General features: G+C 42.6%; 2 protein-coding genes and 1 pseudogene across 5 annotated transcripts in view; all 3 read right to left on the bottom strand.

Moving 5' to 3' along the window:
• METTL2A (methyltransferase like 2A) overlaps positions 1 to 5,597 on the bottom strand; it is a 39,793-nt gene extending 34,196 nt beyond the window's left edge. For all 4 annotated transcript variants that reach the window (XM_032429940.1, XM_032429942.1, XM_032429943.1 and 1 more), the window contains exons 1-5: positions 5,450 to 5,597; positions 5,151 to 5,242; positions 3,127 to 3,485; positions 1,093 to 1,142; positions 743 to 803 (exon numbers count right to left, since the gene is read on the bottom strand). In XM_032429940.1, the coding sequence (XP_032285831.1) occupies positions 743 to 803; positions 1,093 to 1,142; positions 3,127 to 3,485; positions 5,151 to 5,242; positions 5,450 to 5,559 (672 nt within the window). In that variant the 5' untranslated portion in view covers positions 5,560 to 5,597. The remainder of the gene's footprint in view (positions 1 to 742; positions 804 to 1,092; positions 1,143 to 3,126; positions 3,486 to 5,150; positions 5,243 to 5,449) is intronic.
• LOC116648115 lies at positions 1,151 to 2,274 on the bottom strand (annotated as a pseudogene).
• A 4,547-nt stretch (positions 5,598 to 10,144) lies between the features above and the next one.
• The window catches only part of EFCAB3 (EF-hand calcium binding domain 3), a 222,160-nt gene continuing 209,507 nt past the window's right edge, over positions 10,145 to 22,797 (bottom strand). The window contains exons 100-103 of the mRNA XM_032429885.1: positions 19,883 to 20,076; positions 19,296 to 19,480; positions 13,646 to 13,768; positions 10,145 to 10,895 (exon numbers count right to left, since the gene is read on the bottom strand). Coding sequence (XP_032285776.1) covers positions 10,569 to 10,895; positions 13,646 to 13,768; positions 19,296 to 19,480; positions 19,883 to 20,076 — 829 coding nt within the window. The 3' untranslated portion in view covers positions 10,145 to 10,568. The remainder of the gene's footprint in view (positions 10,896 to 13,645; positions 13,769 to 19,295; positions 19,481 to 19,882; positions 20,077 to 22,797) is intronic.

Below are 22,797 nucleotides of genomic sequence, written 5' to 3'. Positions count from 1 at the left end.
AGGAAAACAAAGGGCAAACGGCTCTGGGCTATGCGAGATAGGAAACCATGAGCTTGAGGGAAGTACTGTGACAGGAAGAGGAAGGAGTGGAAACGGCTCACCAGGAGCCAAGTGGCCTTGGCATCTGCCACCTTTTCGGGGCTGAGTGCCTTGGCTACACTTTATGCCCTTGGGTTCTATGACCTTCTTTCACTGAATGAGTTTGTCTGGGTGTGTCTGTGACTTGTAACTCAAAGAACCCCGACTAGAAACAATCTTCTCATTTTATTTATTTATTTTTTTGTTTTTTGTTTTTTGTTTTTTTTTAAGATTTTTTTTATTTATTTGCGAGAGAGAGAATGAGAGACAGAGAGAGCATGAGAGGGAGGAGGGTCAGAGGGAGAAGCAGACTCCCCGCTGAGCAGGGAGCCCGATGTGGGACTCGATCCCGGGACTCCAGGATCATGACCTGAGCCGAAGGCAGTCGCTTAACCAACTGAGCCACCCAGGCGCCCCGAATCTTCTCATTTTAATCCTTAAAACCTACGTTTGGAGAGGTCAGGAGACCTGCCCAAAGTTCCACAACTGGCCAGTGACAGGTTCCACGTTCATGCTCGGTTCTTTCCTCTACTCAGGCTGTTCCAGCAAGTCTTTTACTTTCAGACCACATAAGAATAATAGAAATTTGCTAGAGACCTTGATTTTTAGGAGACCCTTTCCCCTTTAATCAATGAAAATTACAGATAGGACCCAATGCACTTACCTGGACCAGTTCTACAGCTGTGGAAGAAAAATCACAACAGTAAACAAAAAGTCCCGGATCACTGAAATGGGCAGAAAAAACAGTAGAACAATTAAGACTGTAAACTGAATTATGTCTGTTCTCTTTCCTGTGTAGCAAACTTAAAATATCAAAGGTCCCATATATTGGCAGTGGAACAGGTTTTGAAGCTCACCAATTTTCCTGATGACAAAGATAACATAGAAATCGACATCTTGTCACCCATGGTTCCCAATAACCATTATTACCAGTTTATTGAAGTAAGTTTTGAGAAACAACACACCCCTTTCTCCTCTTTGCTATCCTATAGTTAAAGTTTACAACACACTTACTTGTTAGTTTGTAAAATCGGAAAGACTGTGTTTCCCACACCACAACCAACCTGCGGACAGAAAAGAACTTTTAGTTACAGGACTTTCAAGGAATCAATTCCCTAGAGCTAGATAAATAATCAACAATAATCTTGCTTAATTGTATTAGTAGGGAAGGTGCAGTGACCAGAGCTAAATAGTAGCCACGACATTCCCCAACCTTGACCTCAGGAAGTCTAAAAGAGGTAGCCATAAAAGACAAGAGCATGGGCTCTCGACAGCAGAAGGGAGCTGGTGTGGAAAAAAGGGCATGGATAGCTTTCACTTTTTGAGTTTTAGCAAATGGTCCTATAGATGAAATATTTTTTTTCTCATTAATACAGTACTTATTTGTCTTCCCTCTGTCAAACCCTGAGCCAACCCCTTTCCCTAGGCTGCCTGAGGAGGTATAGGAAAAGGAACATACAGGGCAGACGAGACATGGGAGAAAGACCTATGGGAAGTGGAGACAGCTCCTGCCCATGACAAAGAGGATGAGAAAGGCCACCATCAGCCAAAAGAGCCCCATGGCCTCTGAGAGAGCAAAGCCCAGAATGGCGTAGAAGAGTTGTTGCTTCAGAGAGGGGGGATTCCTGGCATGACCAGTGATGAGGCTCCCAAATACAGTCCCAATTCCAGCCCCAGAGCCAGCCACACCGACCGCGGCAGCCCCAGCCCCAATGAACTTGGCTGTGTCGATATCCCTTGAAATGGGACTGGTTCGGAAGCTGCAGCTAGTAATAAGTGAGGTGAGGGGACGTGGGGCTGCCAAGCTGCAGAGGCTCTCATCTGTCATGTCTCCGGTGGTTTTAGCACCGCTGCAGTGATCGGTTCAACAGCTGAGAGGTGCTCCTGACCAAGAAGGGGGTGGAGACGAACTCTGCACAGGTGTACATTTTCAGGGTATGAGGGGCTGTGGCAGGAGAGCTGCTCCTGTGCAGAGAAGACAGGGCAGATGAAATATTCTCTTACTGAACTGCACTATATCATTATTGGAAACCTGTTTCTCAGATTAAGCAGAAAAATTCATGAAAAGGGGACCATGGATTACACTGTCCTAAACATGGTGCTGGGTGTGCTAATAACAGTGACCCTTTGGGGTTGGGCGTCTGACTCTTGGTTTCGGCTCAGGTCATGATCTCGGGGTCAAGGGATCGAGCTCTGCGTCAGGCTCTGTGCTCAGTGCAGAGTCTGCTAGAGCTTACCTCCCTTTCCCTATCCCTCTGCTCCTCCCCCTGCTCTCACATGCACGCCCTCCCTAAAATAATAAATGAAATCCTTAAAAACAAAATAAAAAAAATCCCCAAACCCAAAAAAGACAGTGACCATTTACTAAGGGCTTGCTACATGCCAGGCACTGTTTTTAGCCATTTTACATCGTTATCTCAATATGTCATTCTCATAACTACCATGAGGCAGACAGAGAGGCAGAAGTCCCCTTCTGCTTGGGGAGGGGAAGGAACTAGTAACAAGGTCAGGCTGGAGGACTCAACCCCAAGGCTAATCAGCTTCCAGTGGAGTGTATAGTCACCGCTTCTAAATCTGCATTACAGTACCCACCTAGACACGTTTCCGGGGGTAGTCTTGCCTCCGCAACACCACCCAAACTAGGAAGACAAGAACTCTCCCATGCCTGAGAAGCAGGCACCATGGCGACTGACTTCCCCCCACCCCACCCCCATCTAATGTTACAAGGGAAGTAAAAGAATTTGCCTTGTGACTTGGGACTCTTGCAGGGCAGGTACAGCAGATCCTACAATGTGCAGAGGCAATAGGATGTCCCCAGGTAGCACCTCAGGTGATCTCTCTTTCTTTGCCACGACCACCAGATTATCTGGTCTGAATTTAGGACATGTCATTAGTTCAAAAATGGAGGTTTTCTAGGCCAACATAAGAGTCAAGTCTAGTCAGCTTCTTCAGACATAACCACTTCTGCGGTCAGCCTCTCGGTGCCACCCATGTGTATAGTAAAACAGCCCCGTTAACCCCACTCTCAGGACAACAGAGGGGGGTTACCTCGAGTATTCTGTAGGTGGCCGAGGATCCAGGGAACTCATCAGCACAGATTTCCAGGCGGTTGAGTTTCTGAGTTACATCTCCTTTCACAGGAGGCATCTGTGTTTTATGTCCAAGGCTATCTGAAGAACACATGTGCTGTTCTTCTATCTTTAAACCAGGTCCGTCCTCCTTGCTCCTACCTTCAGGTACTTCACTCCTCTTGTTCTCTGAGAGCCAATCATTAAAGTCATTTTGGTCCAGGCTAGGTGCCAACTCTGGGAATTCAGTGAAAAGCCAATGTCTATCTTTGAAAAACCTGTTTTCGTGGATTTTGTAGAACTCATTCCAGTATTTGTGGGCATTGACTTCATAATCAACTGTAAATATTAAAGAATTAAGAAAACTCTCAATCTCTCAGTATTTTATGTGTCCCTAATGTCAAATGTCATCCTGCTTCACCAAATGTCACTTTATACTAAAAGTATCCTCAAGTAGAGCTGGAAATCTGGCAGTCCTACCACCTACCCTACCTGAATTCCCTCTGTGTCTTATCCTTCTAGGGAGGAACTTCTACCAAGGAACTTATTTCCAATTCTCCACCTACATCTTCAGGTGGCTCTTACCTAATTAGAAAATTCTAACATTAAGGAAAAAAAAAATTCTAACATTAAGTAAAAAAATCTGTCTTCTGGTCAAAAAGTCCTACTATTTCTTAGGGCCATACAGAACAATTCTTTTGTATTTAAAGGCAGTTATTTTCCCCTCTAAATCTTCTCTTTTACAGGTGAAATGTCCCAGGTTCTTCAGTCATTCCCTATGTGAACTCAATGGTTAATGACACATACAGCTCTTCTTTAAATATACTCCTCTGTCTGTGGTTTTTTATTGAATGTGGAGCAAAGAAAGAATTCAATACTACTAAAAGATCCTAAAAACGGGACAAAGGCGGGAAAGGAGAAATGCTGACAAGAGGGAAAAATGTCTTCAGATGAGAAGAGTTTTGATGAGAGAGGACAGGAGAGACTTAAGAAGGGTAGACTGTTTCCACTATAGTTTAAGGTGATCAAGGCAGTGGGCAGTACTAGACTACAGTTTTCTGCTCTTTGCCAATATAGGACCTCGACTAGTGTAGTAGAAAAGAAAAAAAAAATCTAAGAAATTGGATTTTAGTTCCACCATTCCTACTACTAACTAACTGCTTACCTCTGGGTAAGGCACTTAATGTCCTGTGGTTCAAGTTTCTTTAACTGTAAAAAGAGGATATTGGACTATATGATTTTCAAAATCCCTTTCAACTCTAACTTGCTTTGATCTAGTCTCTGTCAAACTATGTAAGGTGAATACTTTGTAACTGGAATCTTCTTACTGTTATAGTGAACTGTGGGATACTACTCTCCCAATTTCTAGTCCTACTTTCAATTGTCATCTAGCACACAGTATTAGTATCCAGAGATATTTTGCAGTAAAATCATCCACCTCTCCAGAAGAGGTCTCTTTTTCTTTGGCCAGACTTACCTGCACTCCTCTTCACCCAGCTTTCCTTGGCAGAAGCCCTAAAATCCTCATGGCCATCACACAAGGAAAAGATACAAAATTCACCAGTCATTAGCTTCCCCCCCCCCCCCACAATATTTAGAATCTGATCGCTAGAATCTAGCTTCAATGACATTTCCTCAGCTAGGGTAATCATATAGACGAGGCACAGCATCCAAGTCGATCACGCGACCAAACGGTTACCATAGGCCAGTCGTATTAACATGGGTCTAGTCGACGTACTAAAAATTAATCGCTAGGAAATATATCAAGATACTGTTACTCCCTCTCAAATAAAGCCAACACCCAAACTCCCTCTTCGCCCTAACAAGATTTTAGGGGGAAGCCCTTTTCCATCCTAACTCAGCCCCTCCCCTCCCGTTCTACCCCGGAGTTCGGGATCAGTCCAGTAACAAAGGCTCTCGGCGGTCTAGGTTCTCCGGCCTCTCCGGGAGAGCGCGTCTAGTAGTACGCTGGCTGCTGATACCAGAGGGCCCACCTAGGCGCACCTTGCTTCTCCTGGCACACCCGCTGGGTACTGTTCTCCCGGACTTTCCTCTCCGCTGCGGCGGCCTGCTCTTCCGACCACTCCACATTGTCCCTGGGAAAATCAAACGGGCAGCTTAGGGGCCTCACGTCCCAGCTGCGGGCAGGCTGCGTCGCTGGCCACGCAGCGCCTCCCCCGTGGAAGGAGAGCGCCTCGAGCAGGGCAGCGCGATTCGTGGCCGGCGGTCAGGGGCTTCTCAGAGCGCACGGGGCTGCGGGACAGAGGACAAGCCGCAGGCCGGACGAAGGGTAGGGCAATTACCAGGCATTATGGTGGAAGACGCGCGCCGGATCGTTCAGGAACCTGCTTCCAAACTGCTGCCTCTTCGCGCCGACCACAGCCGGAGCGCGCTCAGGATACGGGCCGGCCATGACACCGGAGCCGGATATGCCTACCTTTCCGACATGCGAAAACTTCCTGTGGGGCCACTCCCCCTTCCGGAAGTCGCGGGGTCTGGGCGGGAAAAGAGCAAGAAGGGGCGGGGCAGTTCTGAAGCCCCGGTCTGGGTTGGAGCTGGAGCTCCGCCCTATGGGGGCGGGCCCTAAGTTGGGGAAGCGCTCTCGGTGTAAGGAGAGCTCGCCCACAGAATTTCTCTGAGCTGGCTTTTCCTCTCCCGGGGAAAGGGGTCGGTGGCGGTGCAGGCCCGCAGGAAAGTGGGAGATAGGGATCCCTGGGTGGCTCAGTGAGTTAAGCGTCTGCCTTCGGCTCAGGTCATGATCCCAGGGTCCTGGGATCGAGTCCCACATGGAGCTCCCTGCTCAGGGGGGAGCCTGCTTCTGCCTGCTGCTCTCCCTCTTGCTTGTGCTCGTGCTCTCTTTCTCACAAATAAGTAAATAAAATCTTAAGGGGCGCCTGGGTAGCTCAGATGGTTAAGCATCTGCCTTCGGCTCAGGTCATGATGCCGGGGTCCTGGGATCGGGCTCCTGGCTCAGCAGGGAGCCTGCTTCTGCCTCTCTCCCTGCTCATGCTCTCTTTCTGTATCTCTCTGTCTCAAATGAATATATTTTTTTTAAATCTTAAAAAAAAAGTGGGAGACATTACGATTGAGTCTCCTTTCTATGCTGGGGTCCTCTAACAGGTTTCCCAGTTTCCCTCAAGTTTTAAGACAGGAAAAATCTTGAATCACTTTGAGAATTAAGGGTGCCTAGTTCCATTTAGACCTGATGGCAGAAGAATTTGAGGAAGATAGCAAGCTGGCTGAGTAAATAAGCAGTTTTCCAGCTTCTGTAGTGGGCTTTTCGTAGTGTGAAAAGCTATGAAAAAGAATAAAAGAATACTGTTTTTCTGGGGAGGGGGATATGGAATGAATTCTGAGAACATGAGGTTAATTTATATAATTATATAATTTTTAAACTATGTTTTTTTTTTTTTTAAGATTTTGTCAGAGAGAGAGAGCACACAAGCAGGGGGAGCAGCAGAGGGAGAAGCAGGCTCCCCACCGAGCAGGGAGCTCTAGTCCGCTTGATCCTACTGATCGGAAGGCAGATGCTTAAGGCACTGAGCCACCCAGGTGCCCCTATAATTACATAATTTATAACCACCTACTTTTTGGAATTATCCATACCCGAGCTTGTTCACACAATCAGGACTGTAATACAACACATAAAGTTTGTTATAGTAATACATTTTCAGCCTTACATTTCTGTTTCGATAATTACTATAAACTGATTCTCAAAATAATCTAGAAGAAAGTATCCTGTTGATATAAGGTTTAGTTGAGAAGAGTTCCAGGCGAGTAAGGACTACCATTTGGAAGAAGTTAAGGTAACGGTTAATTAGTTATTTAAGTGGTGCAGTGCTAGATAGCCCACTGGTAACTAGTGATCATTTACTTCATTGAACATTCTTTCCATAGGCAAAACTGAAGGGAGCTATGAGAGATTCTGTATCTTTCTCAGAAAAGAAATGGGAACAAGCCTTAAACCTTCCCTAATCACAAAGAAAAATACGTGAGTGAATCGAAAAAATAAGATAATAAAGAACTTGTACTTTATTCGAAAACACGTTTGCCATTCTCACAGTCTTTTGAAACATTTTGAACAAAACCTCCTTTCCAAAAAACAAGTACAAGGATTTTTATCTTTTCTCAAGGCCAGTTGTTATAGTGGTTGGTTTATATTTATTCTTGGCATCTTGTTCTCTCTTGCACATGCTTTTTTCTCCCCACACCAAAAACTATTAACGCTCCTAATCAGCAGTCCTACCGCATATTTCCTTGCATAGAGCTCACTCTCTGTTTTCCCCTGAAGTCACTTATTATATTAGTTCCAATAATTAGTCATTGAAAATGTCAAACAACTTGGTCCCTTTTGATGAAATGTGATAAAAGTATCCTAAACTTAATTTCTATACAATTATCTTTGGTTGACCTGTACAACTCATTTTTCTTCATCTTCTGAAGCACCTAAAATCATTTTTCTGAAGAAATTTGGAAGACATGGCTGTGAGTCCTTTGTAGTATCAGACTATATACTGGACTGTAGCTTCAGCAATACTTTTCAGGGGACCTAAGGGTCCCTCTGCTGGTGAGCCTCAAGAGCTTTTCTAGCTGGGTGGCATGGGTTCAAAGCCTGGAAAAGTTAACTCTCAGCCTGGATTATTGCCTTGGGTGTCAACCTGGGACATGGGTAGTTAATTATTTCATGCCTTTCTTTGAGTTCCGATCAGTGGAAATTCTGGTCTGTGTAAGCATGTGCTCTGGAACTGAAAGGTGGGGGAAGGGTGTCCTAATTTGTTTCACGGAACATGCAGCAGCCCTAGAGGATTGAATATGCTGGTTTAACAACTTTAAACAGACTTTGTGGTTTTTTTCCTATTGCAAAATAAATATGTGTTTATTGTAGAACATTTAGACAAAAGAAAAAAAGAAACCACCCCATTCCATCCTTAATTTAATCCATTAAACACTTTGGTTTATATCTTTCCAGGCTTTTTTTCTAATTGACTTATAGAAGTAACCTTTACATTAAAATAGTTTCAGAACTGCGTTATTCCCTATTTTTCACAGCTTCATTGAGGTTTAGTTTACATACAATTAAATTCATCCATCTTAAGTGTACAGTTTGATACATTTTCATAAAAATCTATATTTGTGCAACTACCATCAAAATTAGGTTCTAGAACAACTCCGTAAAGTTTTCTCATGGCTCTGAGCAGTTGTAGCCTGTTTTATAAGTTGATAATAGTTTGTGAATATCATTCTTCTGCTTGAATGTTCTTTTCTAACATTGTTTTAATGAACCTGGTATTGTTTTATAGAGCTGTATCATGATTTTCTGGACATTTAGGCTACTTTAAGTTTCTTACTATTAAAAATCCAACATGATAATCATCTTTATAACTAAATCATTTGTATATTCATGATTACTTCTTTAGAAATAATTTCCAAAAGTGGAAGTACTGAGTCAGTGGCTATAATTAGCTGCATTACTCAGCTGTGAGGTCAGGGCATTTTACTGTTCATTCACTGTTATATATCCAAGTCCTAGAACCCGGGCCAGCACACATTATGCAACTCAATAAATAATTGTTGAATGAATGGCTGAATACCTGTTGCTATACTGTATTTCATCTGCAAGATGCCAGTTTCTACTGTCAACCACAGTGTGGGACAGATTGATAGACTGTATTACTATACATTTTAGATTTTCCAGAACAGATATACTTAAAAATATTCTGTCTTGTTATCCCATTGATCCAAGAAAATATCCCAGGAATTTTAATATTTTGGCATCCAAATTACATTTCTTAGATTGCCTATTACAGTCATAGCCATACCAAAAAAAATCTGTCAAACCGTAAATCTTGTTTTTTGGGTAGGAAGAGTGGTCATGTGTATAAGATACTTTTTTTTTTTTAAGATTTTATTTATTTATTTTGGAAAAGATTTTAGTTATTTATTTGACAGGGCGGTGAGGGGGAGAGAGAGAGCACAAGCAGGGGGAGCTGCAGGCAGAGGGAGAAGCAGGCTCCCTGCTGAGCAAGGAGCCCAATGCGGGGCTCGATCCCAGGACCCTGGGATCATGACCTGAGCCACCCAGGCATCCCAAGATCTTGTTTATTTGAGAGAGACAGAGCGAGCAAGAGAGAGTGAGCAAGAGAAAGCACAAACAGGGGGAGGGGCAGAGGCAGAGGGAGAAGCAGACTCCCCGCTGATCAGGGAGCCTGACATGGGGCTCAGTGCCAGAACCCCGGGATCACGACCTGAGCTGAAGGCAGACGCTTAACTGACTGAGCCACCCAGGTGCCCCAAGGTTCTCTTTCTCAACATCATAATATTGTAAAGAACGGCAAATATATTTAGACATTTTTGAACATTCAAGGTTAACACAAATTTACTTCAATTCCATTTCATTAAATAGTTTTAGGAGCCTTCACTATTATCATTACTTCTTTCTGGCATGGTACGATTTTATATTATAAGCCACTGTCTCCATCAATATGGAACATCTCTTTTCCTTTTTCTAACAGGAAAAAAAAATGTAATGGATGATAATCCCTAAACAGGATTAAAATAGTAAATTTTATGCGTATTTTCCCACCATAAAAAAGTACACCTCCCAAACTTGTAATACAGTTATACATGAGCATCTTTATTTTTTTTTTTTTAAGATTTTATGTATTTATTCATGAGAGACAGAGACAGAGAGAGAGAGAGAGAGAGAGAGAGAGAGAAGCAGGCTCCCAAGGAGCAGGGAGCCTGATGCGGGACTTGATTCCAGGACCCTGGGATCACGACCTGAGCCAAAGGCAGACGCTTAACCATCTGAGCCACCCAGGCGCCCTGCGCATCTTTATTAAATACACTAAAGAACAACAGCAACAAGTGTAATGGTGAGATCAACTATTTTTAAGAGGGATTCAAGACATCAGCCCTATGATGTGTGACTAAGGAGCCTTAGGAACACCCAAATTTAATCAAGATTCCCTGGGAGATGGTGATATTATTCCCTGGAACTGAAAGATCATTGTCATCTGCTGCCTCTGGCCTCTTTTGCAAATAATCAAAAACCCAATGTCACTTAAACTCATAAACTCAGATGCTTATTGCTGAGAGAGCCCTTAGGGGCTCAGAGGGGCATCCCTGTGTTGAGGTAAGTGCCCACGTGCAGCTTTTCTCCTTCTGCCCAGGCACTTTTGAGCCAGGTGGGGGCAGCAGAGCGCAGCCATTTGCTGGGAAGATAACCACATGGCCTCTAGTTACTCGTTCAGAATTAGGAAAGGGAAACCACATTATGACTTAAACTTTTTTACTGGTCAGAATCCAAAAGATGTCAACATTTCCAGCTGCTAAGAATGTACTAGACAAAAGCAAGAAACCATAATTTTGATATCTATGAAAAAGTAGTTTGCAATGAGCTGTTTAGAAAATGTAGAAATTTCATTGTCGAAACCCTTTGAAACCTTTCCGTTTTCTTTTTCTTCCTGTCTCTGTGTCACACTCACTGATATCCGAGGAAGAAGAGAATACAGGGTTGTGGAAGGTATTCCTATTCATGTAGGCATCATATAACCTTAAGTCCTTCGGCGAAAGTAATTCTTGGCAAACATTCCAGGACCATGTATAGGTAGAAAAGGTGTCATAAAAGGACTCATTTTTAGTGTCTATTCCAATCAGATCCCCTCGGATCTTCCGCCAGAGGTTTAGCATGTCTTTCCGGTGCTCAAGGGCAATTCCCAAGTTATAGGCATCAGTAGCTCTCTTCACCTGCAGTGAGAGAACAGACATTTGCAGTAGTTAGCTTAACATATCTTTGACTTATGAACCACAATTCTAGACATCCCAAGAGTTACATTCCCAGGCTAGGTGAAAATCACCGAGTTTATCCATTGGGTGGAACCTCTAGAGGACATGTGAGTTAGGAGTTGATGGACAATCAAAATGTATGATTTGGGAATAATGAGGTAAGACATTTATGACAATATTAAAAACACAATAAACTAAACCAAGGAGGAAATGTGGGATGGAGATAGTCTCTGGAGATAAAAGGAGTGCCAAGGATGGCACTCAATCCAGCCTAGGGCAGGGAGGGAGAAGATGCTGAGTAGTTCTTCGAGGATTTAACCGGATTGAGGGAGTCAGTGGTAATGGGAAGGTGTTGCAGGGAAAGGAGAGAGCATAAACAGAGGCAAAGGTAATAAGCCTCTGGAGTTGGTAGGAGGCACAAGCATGTTGGTAGTGCTAAAATGTCGAGCTTTGAAAGTGAGAGGGAAGGAATGATGCAGGTAAGGCAGGCAAAATGTTGTCTGCTGTAGGGGCCCTTAGACTCGATCTCAGTGAGGCTGAGAGAGCCCTTTTCTCAGTGAAAATCAAGCTGTAGTAAGTCGCTACTTCTTTTCTTTCTTTCTTTCTTTTTTTTAAAGCATTCTTTTTTATTTTTATTTTTTTTTTAAGATTTTATTTATTCATCTGAGACACAGAGATACAGAAGGAGAGAGAGAGAGAATGAGCAGGGGGAGAGCAGAGAGAGAGGGAGAAGCAGGCTCCCCACTGAGCCAGGAGCCCAATGCAGGGCTCGATCCCAGGACCCTGGGATCATGACCTGAGCCAAAGGCAGAGGCTTAACCATCTGAGCCGCTCAGGCACCCCTGTAAGCCACTATTTCTGATGGAAGTGAGACAAATCTCAGTGTGTGGAGCAGAAAATATAGTTGAGAAATCCTGCCATTGTTGAGAGGGAAAGATTCATTTGCAAGCAGGACAGGGATATAGCTACACCTTCACAATAGATCATTAGCAGCTGCGTGGAGAATGGGTGGAGGGGAGCAGCTGTGAGGCAGGGATAGGAGGTTGGAGGGTGTTGTCCAGGCAAGACCGAATGAGGGCCTCAGTTAAGGCAGTAGTGGTAGGATGAAGGGGATAGATTTGAAAAATCTTCAGGAGAACAAGAGTAGCCACAGTTGGTCATAGGTGGATGTGAGGAGTGAGGACAATATATAAATTAGGATGATTCCTCGCCTTCTAGTTTCATCGACGGGGTAGATAGTGGTATCAACACCTGATGTCAAGAAGAATCCCCCAAGGGAAGAGCCAGTTTGATGCAGATGATGAGTTTGGTTTGGACATGTAGAATTTGATGTGCTGAGACAGTGAGGTAAAAATATTCATCAGGCAGTGAGATAAGTCAAAAATACTGGAGAGAAGTCTACACGAGTGACAAATTTAAGAGTTATCAGGGTATAGGTGGCAGCTGAAACAAGGAGGGTAGACTGAGATCATCTGAAGAGTACTTGCCCCAGTTGTTCCTTCACTTAACACAGAGATTCCCAATGTTCCCACCTTACTGATCTTCTCAAGCTTCTTAGCCCTTGGGGCAGCTGCTGCTGTAGACTGGAGGTCTCTGGCTATAAGCAGCCTCCATTTACTCCAGCATGAATATGTGCCATGATGAGACAGAGGTGGGGAGCCCACTCCTCTGTGGCATGCAGTACTGACGACCTACAGTTTCATTTATTCCCATATATTACTACTGCGTATTTCCTTCTCTTCCACCCTCACTCCAAGCTCAAGATCATGGAGGGCAGGAGCTACGTACCCCCCGTGGCATCCCCTAATCCTAGAACTTTATTAATAATGTATAAATATTTACTAAAAAAATGAATGGATGAGTGCATATAATGGGAAGAGCAGTAGGATGGGACTAGAAAACAAGGAAATATCAAGACTTAAGGGGTGAACATTCAGGAAAGTGAAGCGAGAGGAAGGGACACAGAGCTGCAAGATGTAGTATTTATAAAGGCCGAGGAAGGAGAAAATGCCAAGGAGAGTTTGATCACTAGTGTCAAATGCAGAAGGGAGGCAGCATGAAATACATACACCTCAGTCTGTCTCTGTGGAGTACAAAAGTTGCTAAGACGTCAGGGCACAAAAGTGTGGATTCCAGAGCCAAGCTCCTCATGTTTATAATTCTGGTTCTATTACTTCTGCCTTTAGACAAGTCAACCTCCCTTGCATATTTGTAAAATGACAATGATAACAGCACCTATCCGGAAGGACTGTTGTGATAGGTAAATTAATTAATGTCTGTAGAGTACTTGTAGAGTACTTCTAGAGTACCGTACCTGGCACCTAGGAAGTGCACTCAAACTCTTCTTCTTTTAGCTGCTATAATCAAGATGCTTTCACTCATTATGATTCCCTTAGTACACCTGCTCACTGTGACTGCTGGTTTGCTGCCTTAATTAGTTGCTATTTCCAGCATGACACAAACGAAGGTCCCAGAAACGATGCTGGGTATGGTTCCATGGGTGATTAGCAGGATGAATTATAACAATTAACATTTGAATCCATTTGATCACAGAGCAAGAAGCGTCATTACAATGGGTAAAAATGAGAAATGATCTTGTCTTATTTTAAAGACATAGAGCAGAAAAAATATCTTTGGGATGGTTGTAGTATTGAAGTAGAAAATATTCTGGTCAACGCGTTCTGGGAAGGCATGCAACAGTGAATACTCACGTGCTGTTTAATAGCAGCTGCATCCGTCACTGTCCAGTTCTGCTTCTTCTTGAGTGTTTGGTCAATGGCTAGGATGTCACTTGGATAGCCTGAGACTGGGTTGATAGGCTTTATATTTGCTGCCTTTATGCACACACACACACACAAAGAAGGTTAGTGATATATTTTGGGTTAAATATACAACAAAGACATAATAAACAGGAATATGTCGTATGAGGAAGGGGTTTGTATGTGATTTATAAGGTTATTGCTAAGCCACTTGTCCATTGTTTTGGGGCACCCGGTATAGCACCATGTGCAACTGAGCATTTAGAGAATCCTCTTTTATAATGATGAAGCCTACTCAGACCAGAAGATGGTTTATGTGTGGAATGGATATGGAGGGTAGAGAAGAGCCGACTCTATCCTCACCAAATTTTCCAAGCCATCAGCAAGCACTGAAAAGTGAAGAAGGTGCCCTCCACGGAATACAACCTGTATTTCTTCCAAACTTCCACTGGGGAACCAGCTGTCTATTTTCCCTGTTCCTGGGCTGCTGAACAATGCTGGTGGAAATCACGTAAATATGTGGATTGCTTTCTTTGAAAATGTGTAGTACCCAGTCTCGTCCAGGCTATTAGTACTGCTTGACCCTACTTTCCTTCATTAGATGCTGTTAATTCTCTTACAGATCTCATAGCTGTCTTCTTAGTGGCTGCTGGAAAACCAGATCTGCACACTCCGTCAGCTAATGATTACCTCTCCAGGACTAGCTAACATGAATTCTTTTCACTCTTCTCTCCACCTTAGGATTTCTCTCCATTGTGTAGCCTGATTTTTCCTCTTTGCCTCTTCTATGTGAGTTTCTTTCTGATTTCCAAGACCAAAGTCTCCCCCGTGTATCTTTATTAATTCCCCTCCTGGACCATTTCCCTTTGATTTTCCTTGTTCCATGGCTGGCTTCATGGGTGTGAGACTTGTGCAATCCCATAGGACCAGAAGGGCCCTGAATTTGGTTTATTGCTCTGCTGTTGCAGTCTTTAAATTCTTAGTAATTTTTGGACAAGGGGCCCTACATTTCCATTTTGCCTTTGGCTCCACAATTACGTAGCCAGTCCTGCCTCTCTCCTACACCTTCTGTTTCTCTTCCTTGGCCAGTGGTTGTCCACTTTGGTGTTTTTAAATTCTTTTAAAAACACCAAAGCCTAAGCCCCATCTCAATATCTGATTTAATTGGATAGGGTTGTGGCCTGGACACAGGGTGGTTAAAAGTTCTCCTTGGTGCTTCTGTTGTGCAGCCTGGATTGAGAACCACAGCTCTAAGGGCCCTTCCTCCTGGCTACTAATGTGCTCAAGTTCCCCGGTCCCGAAACAACTTTTTCTAGATTCTGATTCTTCATGTTCCATGTCTCTCTTCCTTAACAGGTACAGTTTTTTTGTAAAATGAGCTGATTTCCTTCCCCCCCCCCCCTTTGGTCTGCTTCATTAGTTTCTAGAGATGCATGATAAATATCTCCCACTGTGATTATGGATTTGTGTATTCACTTTTTTAGCATGCATGCCTTTAAAACGTCTAAAGTTAATCCTTACAATTCTGTGAATTGTCACCTTATCTGTCAACTTGCTAGGTGCAAACAGGTTCAAGATAGATATATCTTCCTGACAATTTAAAAAAAATAATTAAATAGCATCTTTATCTTTAGTTATGTTTTCCTTAAATTTTACTTTCCCCATACTAATATATTGATACCAGCTCACTGATTTGTATTTGCCTGATGTATCTTTTCCTGTCCTTTTACTTTCAAACTTTGTGTTGTATTTCAGATGTGTCTCCTTTAAAGAATAGATATCTGAAAATTATTAAAAATCAGTCTCAGTATCCTTTTTTTAGACTTGAAAGATGAACCATTGTCTATTTTTTCTTTTTAATACTTTTTAATTAAACTAGTATGTTTTAATCTTTTATTGTGATTATTGATATATTTGGATTTTTCTGCCTATTTTATTTTGTACTTTCTATTTTTCCATGTTTTCTCTTTTTTCTTGTTCCTTCCCCCTTCTATTCAACAGTTATTCATTATAATGATTATTCATTAAATTATTCATGATTCATTTTAGTGATTATCCTCACATTTTTAACACTCATTATAAATTTAACAAAATATAGGAAGCTTTAATTCTGAGTACCAGCCTCCTCATCTCCTGTGTCACTGTGGTGTATAGTATTTTAGTTCTTGTTGATTAGTACTCCCCAAACCAGTAATTCTTCTTTTCTTTTTTTTAATTTTATTTTATTATGTTATGTTAATCACCATACATTACATCATTAGTTTTTGATGTAGTGTTCCATGATTCATTGTTTGCCTATAACACCCAGTGCTCCATTCAATACGTGCCCTCTTTAATACCCATCACCAGGTCTTTTCTTTTTTTATAAAAGATTAATTTATTGGGATGCCTGGGTGGCTCAGTCACTTAAGTGTCTGTCTTCGGCTCAGGTCATGATCCCAGGTCCCAGCATCGGGCTCCCTGCTCCACGGGGAGCCCGCTTATCCCTCTGCCTCTGCCTCTCTCTGTCCCTCATGAATAAATAAAATCTTTATTTTTTAAATTATTTTTATTTAAAAAAAAATTTTTTTTTAAATTTATTTGACAGAGAGAGACACAGTGGGAGAGGGAGCACAAGCAGGGAGAGTGGGAGAGGGAGAAGCAGGCTCCCTGCAGAGCAGGGAGCCCTATGTAGGGCTCGATCCAGGACCCTGGGATCATGACCTGAGCTGAAGGCAGATGCTTAATGACTGAGCCACCCAGGCACCCCTAAATAAATAAAATCTTAAAAAAATGATTTATTTATTTATTTGAGAGAGAGAGAGTTCGCGTGTAGGGTGGAGAGGGGCAGATGGAAAGGGAGAAGACTCCTTGCTGAGTGGGGAGCCATATGCGGGGATCCATCCCAGGACTCTGAGATCATGACCTGAGCCGAAATCAAGAGTTGGATGCTTAACCTCCTGGGCCATCCAGGTGACCTTTAAATGTAAATTTAAATAGCCACTGTGGCTACCATTATTGGAAGACTCAGGTTTAGATTGTGTAGGACCCTGAGTGTTACAGTAAGGATTTTGGCTTTTACTTTGAGTGATGTGAAAAACCATTGGCAAGTTTTGAGCTGATTTTAGCAGAGCCACTTTGGTTGCTGTGTTGAGAATAGACTGCAGAGGACAAAGATAGAAGCGGACCATTTAGGAAGCTGTGGACACTATCTCTGCTGATATGATTAGAGACAATCTTGCTCTCAATAAATAAAGGCTTTGTATTATAATTTCCTTTCATCCAAAAGATACTGAGTCTCCTATAGACCAGTTTCTGTTCTAGGTGATAGGGATCCTTTAGTGAAAGAAATAAAGTCCTTGCCTACATGAACCTTATATTCTGGTTGGAGAGATTGACAGTAAACAGATAATGATCACAGGTGGAGGACTTAGTGTTGGGAAATAAATTTAAAGGGGAATAAAGTTCCCCTTATTTCCAACTTGTTGGTGATATCTGCCTTTGGGTATGACTTCATCTGGAGAGATAAATTCAAAGTCTGAACTTAAGGTCATTTGTGACTGTGATACTCCTCCAGAGTCTATTTTTTTTTTAAGTTTTTATTCAAATTCTGGTTAGTTAACATACAGTGTAATAATAGTTTCAGGTGTTTCATATAGTGATTTAACACTTGCATACAACACCTGGTGCTCATCACAACAAGTGCATCCTTAATCCCCATCACCTATTTAACCCACCCCCCTACCCACCCCCCCTTCTGGGTACTATCTGTTCTCTATAGTTAAGAGTCTGTTTCTTGCTTCTCTCTCTTTCTCTTTGTTTCCCCTTTGCTTGTTTGTTTTGTTTCTTAAATTCCACATGTAAGTGAAATCATACAGTATTTATCTTTCTCTGACTGACTTATTTCCTTTAGCATAATATTCTCTAGTTCCATCCACATTGTTGCAAATGGCAAGATTTCATTCTTTATGCACAATGGAATATTGCTCAGTCATAAAAAAGATGTATATATCTATACACACACACACACACCACCTCTTCTTTATCCATTCATGTATCAATGGACATTTGGGCTGTTTCCATAATTTGGCTATTGTAGATAATGCTGCTATAAGCATTGGGGTGCATGTATTTCTTCAAATTAGTATTTTTGTGTTCTTTGGGTAAATACCTCATAGTGCAACTGCTGGGTCATAGGGTAGTTCTATTTTTAACTTTTTGAGGAACCTCCATACTGTTTTCCAGAGTGGCTACACCAGTTTGCATTCCCACCAACAGTACAAGAGGGTTCCCCTTTCTCTACGTCCTTGCCAGCACCTGTTTTCCCCTAGAATCTTTAAAAATTTTTTATTTGGGTGGCTCAGTCGGTTAAGCATCTGCCTTCTGCTCCGTCATGATCCTGGAGTCCCAGGATCGAGTCCCACATTGGTCTCCCTGCTCACTGGGGAGTCTGCTTCTTCCTGTGCCCCTCACCCCACTCTCATGCTCTCTCTCTCTCAAATAAATAAATAAAATCTTTAAAAAACAATTTTTATTTTATTGTGGTAAGAACACTTAACATGAGATCTATGCTCTTAACACATTTTTGGTGTACAATACGTTTTGTTAACTATAGGCACAGTGTTGCACGGCATATCTCTAGAATTACTCATCTTGCATAATTGAGACTGTATGCCCGTTGGTTAGCAGCTCCCCATTAACCCCTGCCCCCAGCCTCGGGGACTCTTAAACTCTATGCCTGGAGGGACTTCTAAGAGGTTTCATAGTGATGTGAACACCACATGGATTTCTGGAACCCAGAGATGCCTCACTGGTCTCCAATCAAATCTTTTTTTTTTTTTTTAAAGATTTTATTTATTTATTCGACAGAGAGAGAGAGAGAGAGGACAAGCAGCGGGAGTGGGAGAGGGAGAAGCAGGCTCCCCACTGAGCAGGGAGCCTGATGTGGGGCTCCATCCCAGGATCCTGGGATCATGACCTGAGCTGAAGGCAGATGCTTAGCCGACTGAGCCACCCAGGTGCCCCTCCAGTGAAATCTTGATGTTCTGCAGGCTGGGAAGTCTGTCATAAGCCAGGAGTGAGGCCAGAGCTTCCTCAGAGAATACCCAGAAACCAAGGCATGGCTGCCTGAGACTTTAACATTCAGAGCTTGAAGTAGGCCAGAAGGTGTAGCCAGGACTATAATTAGGGGTCTAGTCCAAGAGCAGGATGGCCACTCCATCACAGATTGCGCCACTGAGTTGTGGACCTGGTCCTCTCATCCCATCGTATCTGGCCCAACCAAGATCTAGAGCTAGTTGAGGGAGCCCAAAATGCAGCTTCTGGTCACTAGGTTGAAGGGAGAGCAGGTGTAGGTAGGATCTGAGGGCCTTTTTATTGTTATTCTTATACTCTCCACCTCTAACCCCAAGCCTAAGGTTGTATTTTTCAGTAAGTTTAACTATATGTTGAAATTAAATGAAGTATTTATACCTGGGCTTAAATTTAGGAACATGGCTATGGAATCTGGTTTGAAATATAATGACTGAAAATGTTTGTCATTAAAAAAGTATTAGTTCTGTTAAGTTAGAACTTGAAAACCTAAGTATTTAAATTAACTAATGTGACATAACCAAAATCTTACCTGTGTCTTCCAGTCTCTTTTATGGAAAAAGTAGTTCTCAAAGAAATCCAGAGGCTCCCTTCTCCTTAGCATTTCTAATTTCTGTATGTCTTTGAATGGCTTTCCCATCACCACCCCATCCATATTAGGAAACAATGGTAAGATGGGTATTTTTGAATATGGGCTATCTGAAGGAGGACTGCACCCTTAAAAGATAAAAACAAAACAAAACAAAAAGATAAAAACAAAATACCAAAAATGGTATTATGAACAGTGTAAGAAGAAATTCGCATAAAAGACATACACGTGGTGCCTATTTTGCTTTTTTCTAGTCTTCTCAATGGCCATGACCCTCCTTTTCACTCTCCTCACCTCCCTGCCCATACATAGAGTCTAGGCTTCATCCAGACTCCAGGTTTCACCTGTATCAGGAGGACTCAGGTGAAGATGTGGATTTGCTTTCAAATGATATCTGTGTGACAGAGACCAGTCACTCAGAATAGGCTGTGGTCCTGCTTCTTTAGCATTTGGCCTCTACTATTTATTTCTGACCAGTAATATACAAATAAATCCTTTACAACAAGGGGGAGAGGACAAATGGTTCTTACTCTTGAGCTCTTCAAGAAATTTAAGTAAATCCTTTTCTTGCATTATTGCGATTCGGGCAGCATTAGCAAAGGCAGCTGTGCTTGAGCTTGGAGGTGTGCATATGTCTGGTTTAAATCTCCTTTTCCCATAACCCACAGTGTAGGGACTCCACGACATTCCTGATGTGGTATCTTGGAATTTTCTTCGGAAATAGCTAAAAAAAAAAAAAAAAAAAAGTATCCAAAAAAAGGATTAAAAATACTTTTATAGTCCTGCTGAAAAGGTGTCTTATTGGACAAAAAGAAAAAAAAAGTCTAGTTGCAAGTTATATGCTGAATACATTAATTAAATTAATTCTTTTTATAAAGATCTTATTTATTCATTTGAGAAAGTGAGAGAAGAGAGAGAGAGAGAGAGAAACAGCATGAGCAGGGGGTAGGGTCAGAGGGAGAAGCAGGCTCCCCGCTCCGGGGAGCCAGACGTGGGACTCGATCCCGAGACTCCAGGATCATGACCTGAGCTGAAGGCAAATGCTTAATGACTGAGCCACCCAGGTGCCCCCCTTATGATTTCTTAACTACCATCTTAACCACGAAATCTAACTCTACCCCTTCAGTCCTGACTTCACTTGGCCTCACTTTAGCATTTAATATTGGGGGAAGGTCTGTCCTGGTTTAGATTTGTCTGTGGCCCTGGCTTCCGACTTCACACCGTCCTGGTTCCCTTCTTGATGACTAATGTTTCCTTTGCTGACCCGTCTGTTTCTTTCCATTCCACAAGTATGGGAATTCCTTGTGGTTCTGTCCTCAGTCCTTTGCTTCTTTCCCCGCCCCCTCCCCAGCATGGGGCTAGGGAGAAGTGCGCGGCTCTGAAGCAGGTTTAGGAGGTCAAACGGGTGGGACTTGGTGATTAGCTGGATGTGGGGAGTGACGGAGCAGCCTGGCCTCAAGGAGGCCAGCACGGACTGAGCGGAGTAACAGGGGGCAAAGCCAAAGAGGTCAGAGGTGGGTGCAGATCACCTGGAGGGCCAGTAAGTCATGTGAAGTGTGAGGCTTGTACTCTGAGGGAAATGGGAGGGTTCTGAAGGTTCGGAGCAGAGGAGTGACGTGAGCCGACACTGTGCTAAAGGGACCATTTGGTGCTGTAGGCGTCAAGGCATCAGCTAGGCAGAGGGAGTGTTGAGAATAGACTGTGGAGCCGGCAAGTCGTGGGGTGGGAGTCAAAAGTGCAAGCAGGGAGACCAGTTAGGAGCCAGTGATCCAGGAAAAAGCTCATGCGTGTAAAGTGCACACTCAGAACTCTGCACGTAATGCTCAATAAATGCTATAGTCAACTACAGGAATACCTATCAAATTCTACCATTATCCAGCTCGAGACCAGCTTTCTCAGAAACTAAATGAATGATCTTTGCCACTCATCTGACAGTTAATTATGTGATATATTTTGTGTCATTTCACTTTTGTATATTTAGTAATCTACATACTTATGGCTTTTTCTCTCAATTTATATTTTAAGTTCCTTAAATGCAAATGCTACGTATTAAACACTTGATCTCCTTAGAAACCAGGTGTATGAAAAGCAACGACCATAATCATCATCATAATAAAAACACCATCAGCTAAGATTTCCTGAGAGGCAGTCTAGGGGGGTAGATAGGAGCATGGGTTCTAGAATCAGACTGTTTGTGCTAAAATCTAGGCACCACTGCCCCTTGGGTGAGTTACTTAATACCTGTACTTCAGGTTTTTCATCTGTAAAATGAGGATAATAGTACCCATTAAGAAAGTGAGGATTAAGGGCGCCTGGGTGGCTCAGATGGTTAAGCGTCTACCTTCGGCTCAGGTCATGATCTCAGGGTCCTGGGATCGAGTCCCGCATTGGGCTCCCTGCTCCTTGGGAGCCTGCTTCTCCCTCTGCCTCTCTCTCTCTCTCTCATGAATAAATAAATAAAATCTTAAAAAAAAAAAAAGAAAGTGAGGATTAAAACAGATAATATATATGCTTTATGACTATTCCAGCTACTTCCACATAATAATAATATATATTGAGCTCCAGGAATTTTTTTTTTTTTTTTTTAAGATTTTATTTATTTGAGAGAGAGAGAGAGAGCACCAGCAGGGGGAGGGGGAGAGGAAGAAGCAGGCTCCCAGCTGAGCAGGGAGCCCGATGCGGGGCTTGATCCCAGGACCCTGAAGATCATGACCTGAGCCGAAGGCAGACACTTAACCGACTGAACCACCCAGGCACCCCTAGCTCCAGGAATATTTATTGAACCACTTCACCTGCATTATCACATATTATCCCCATAACTGCCCTATAAAGTAAGTATTATTATCATTATTATTTTAAGGTAGGTATTATTATTGTTGTTCCCATTTTATAGGTGAGGAAACCAAGGCTGAGAAATTAAGCAATGTGTCAAATTTGTGTACCAACAACAGGCATTTAATAAATGCCTTTGAAATGGAACGAAGAATAGAATTTTGTGTACCCTCTGGTTCCATATCTGACAAATATAGGATAGCATAGAGAGATGATTATCCATTGAGGATTCTGAAAACATTCTGTAGTTTTAAGTCTAAAAGGGAAAGCAGAATGCTTTGAAAGAATATGAGCTAAAAGGATTGATAACAGCAATATTCAATATCTATAATACAATGATATAAATAGTTTGAGGAAATTTATCTTTAGTGGTATTTGCTGGAATAAAACACATTTGGGTGTGAGGATGTTTCTTCATCCTCTATTCTCAAATTCAGTTCTGGCTCAGCTCCAGTCCAAAGGCTACTTTGGGAGGTTTGAAATTGCTCTACATCATCCCAGAGTCAAAAGAGCCCCTGGTAGTTCCAGCATGAATGGGAGTGTCTTCCAAACTAGATTTCCAAGCCCACCCGAAGTCATCCCTGGAAAAGTTTTACTCTTCTAGGATTCTCTA

This window comes from Phoca vitulina, unplaced genomic scaffold (assembly GCF_004348235.1).
Source record: "Phoca vitulina isolate PV1807 unplaced genomic scaffold, GSC_HSeal_1.0 scaffold41, whole genome shotgun sequence".
NCBI classification, from domain to species: domain Eukaryota; kingdom Metazoa; phylum Chordata; class Mammalia; order Carnivora; family Phocidae; genus Phoca; species Phoca vitulina.
Note: the sequence above shows the minus strand (reverse complement) of the source record. Positions and strands in the feature narration are given on the sequence as shown.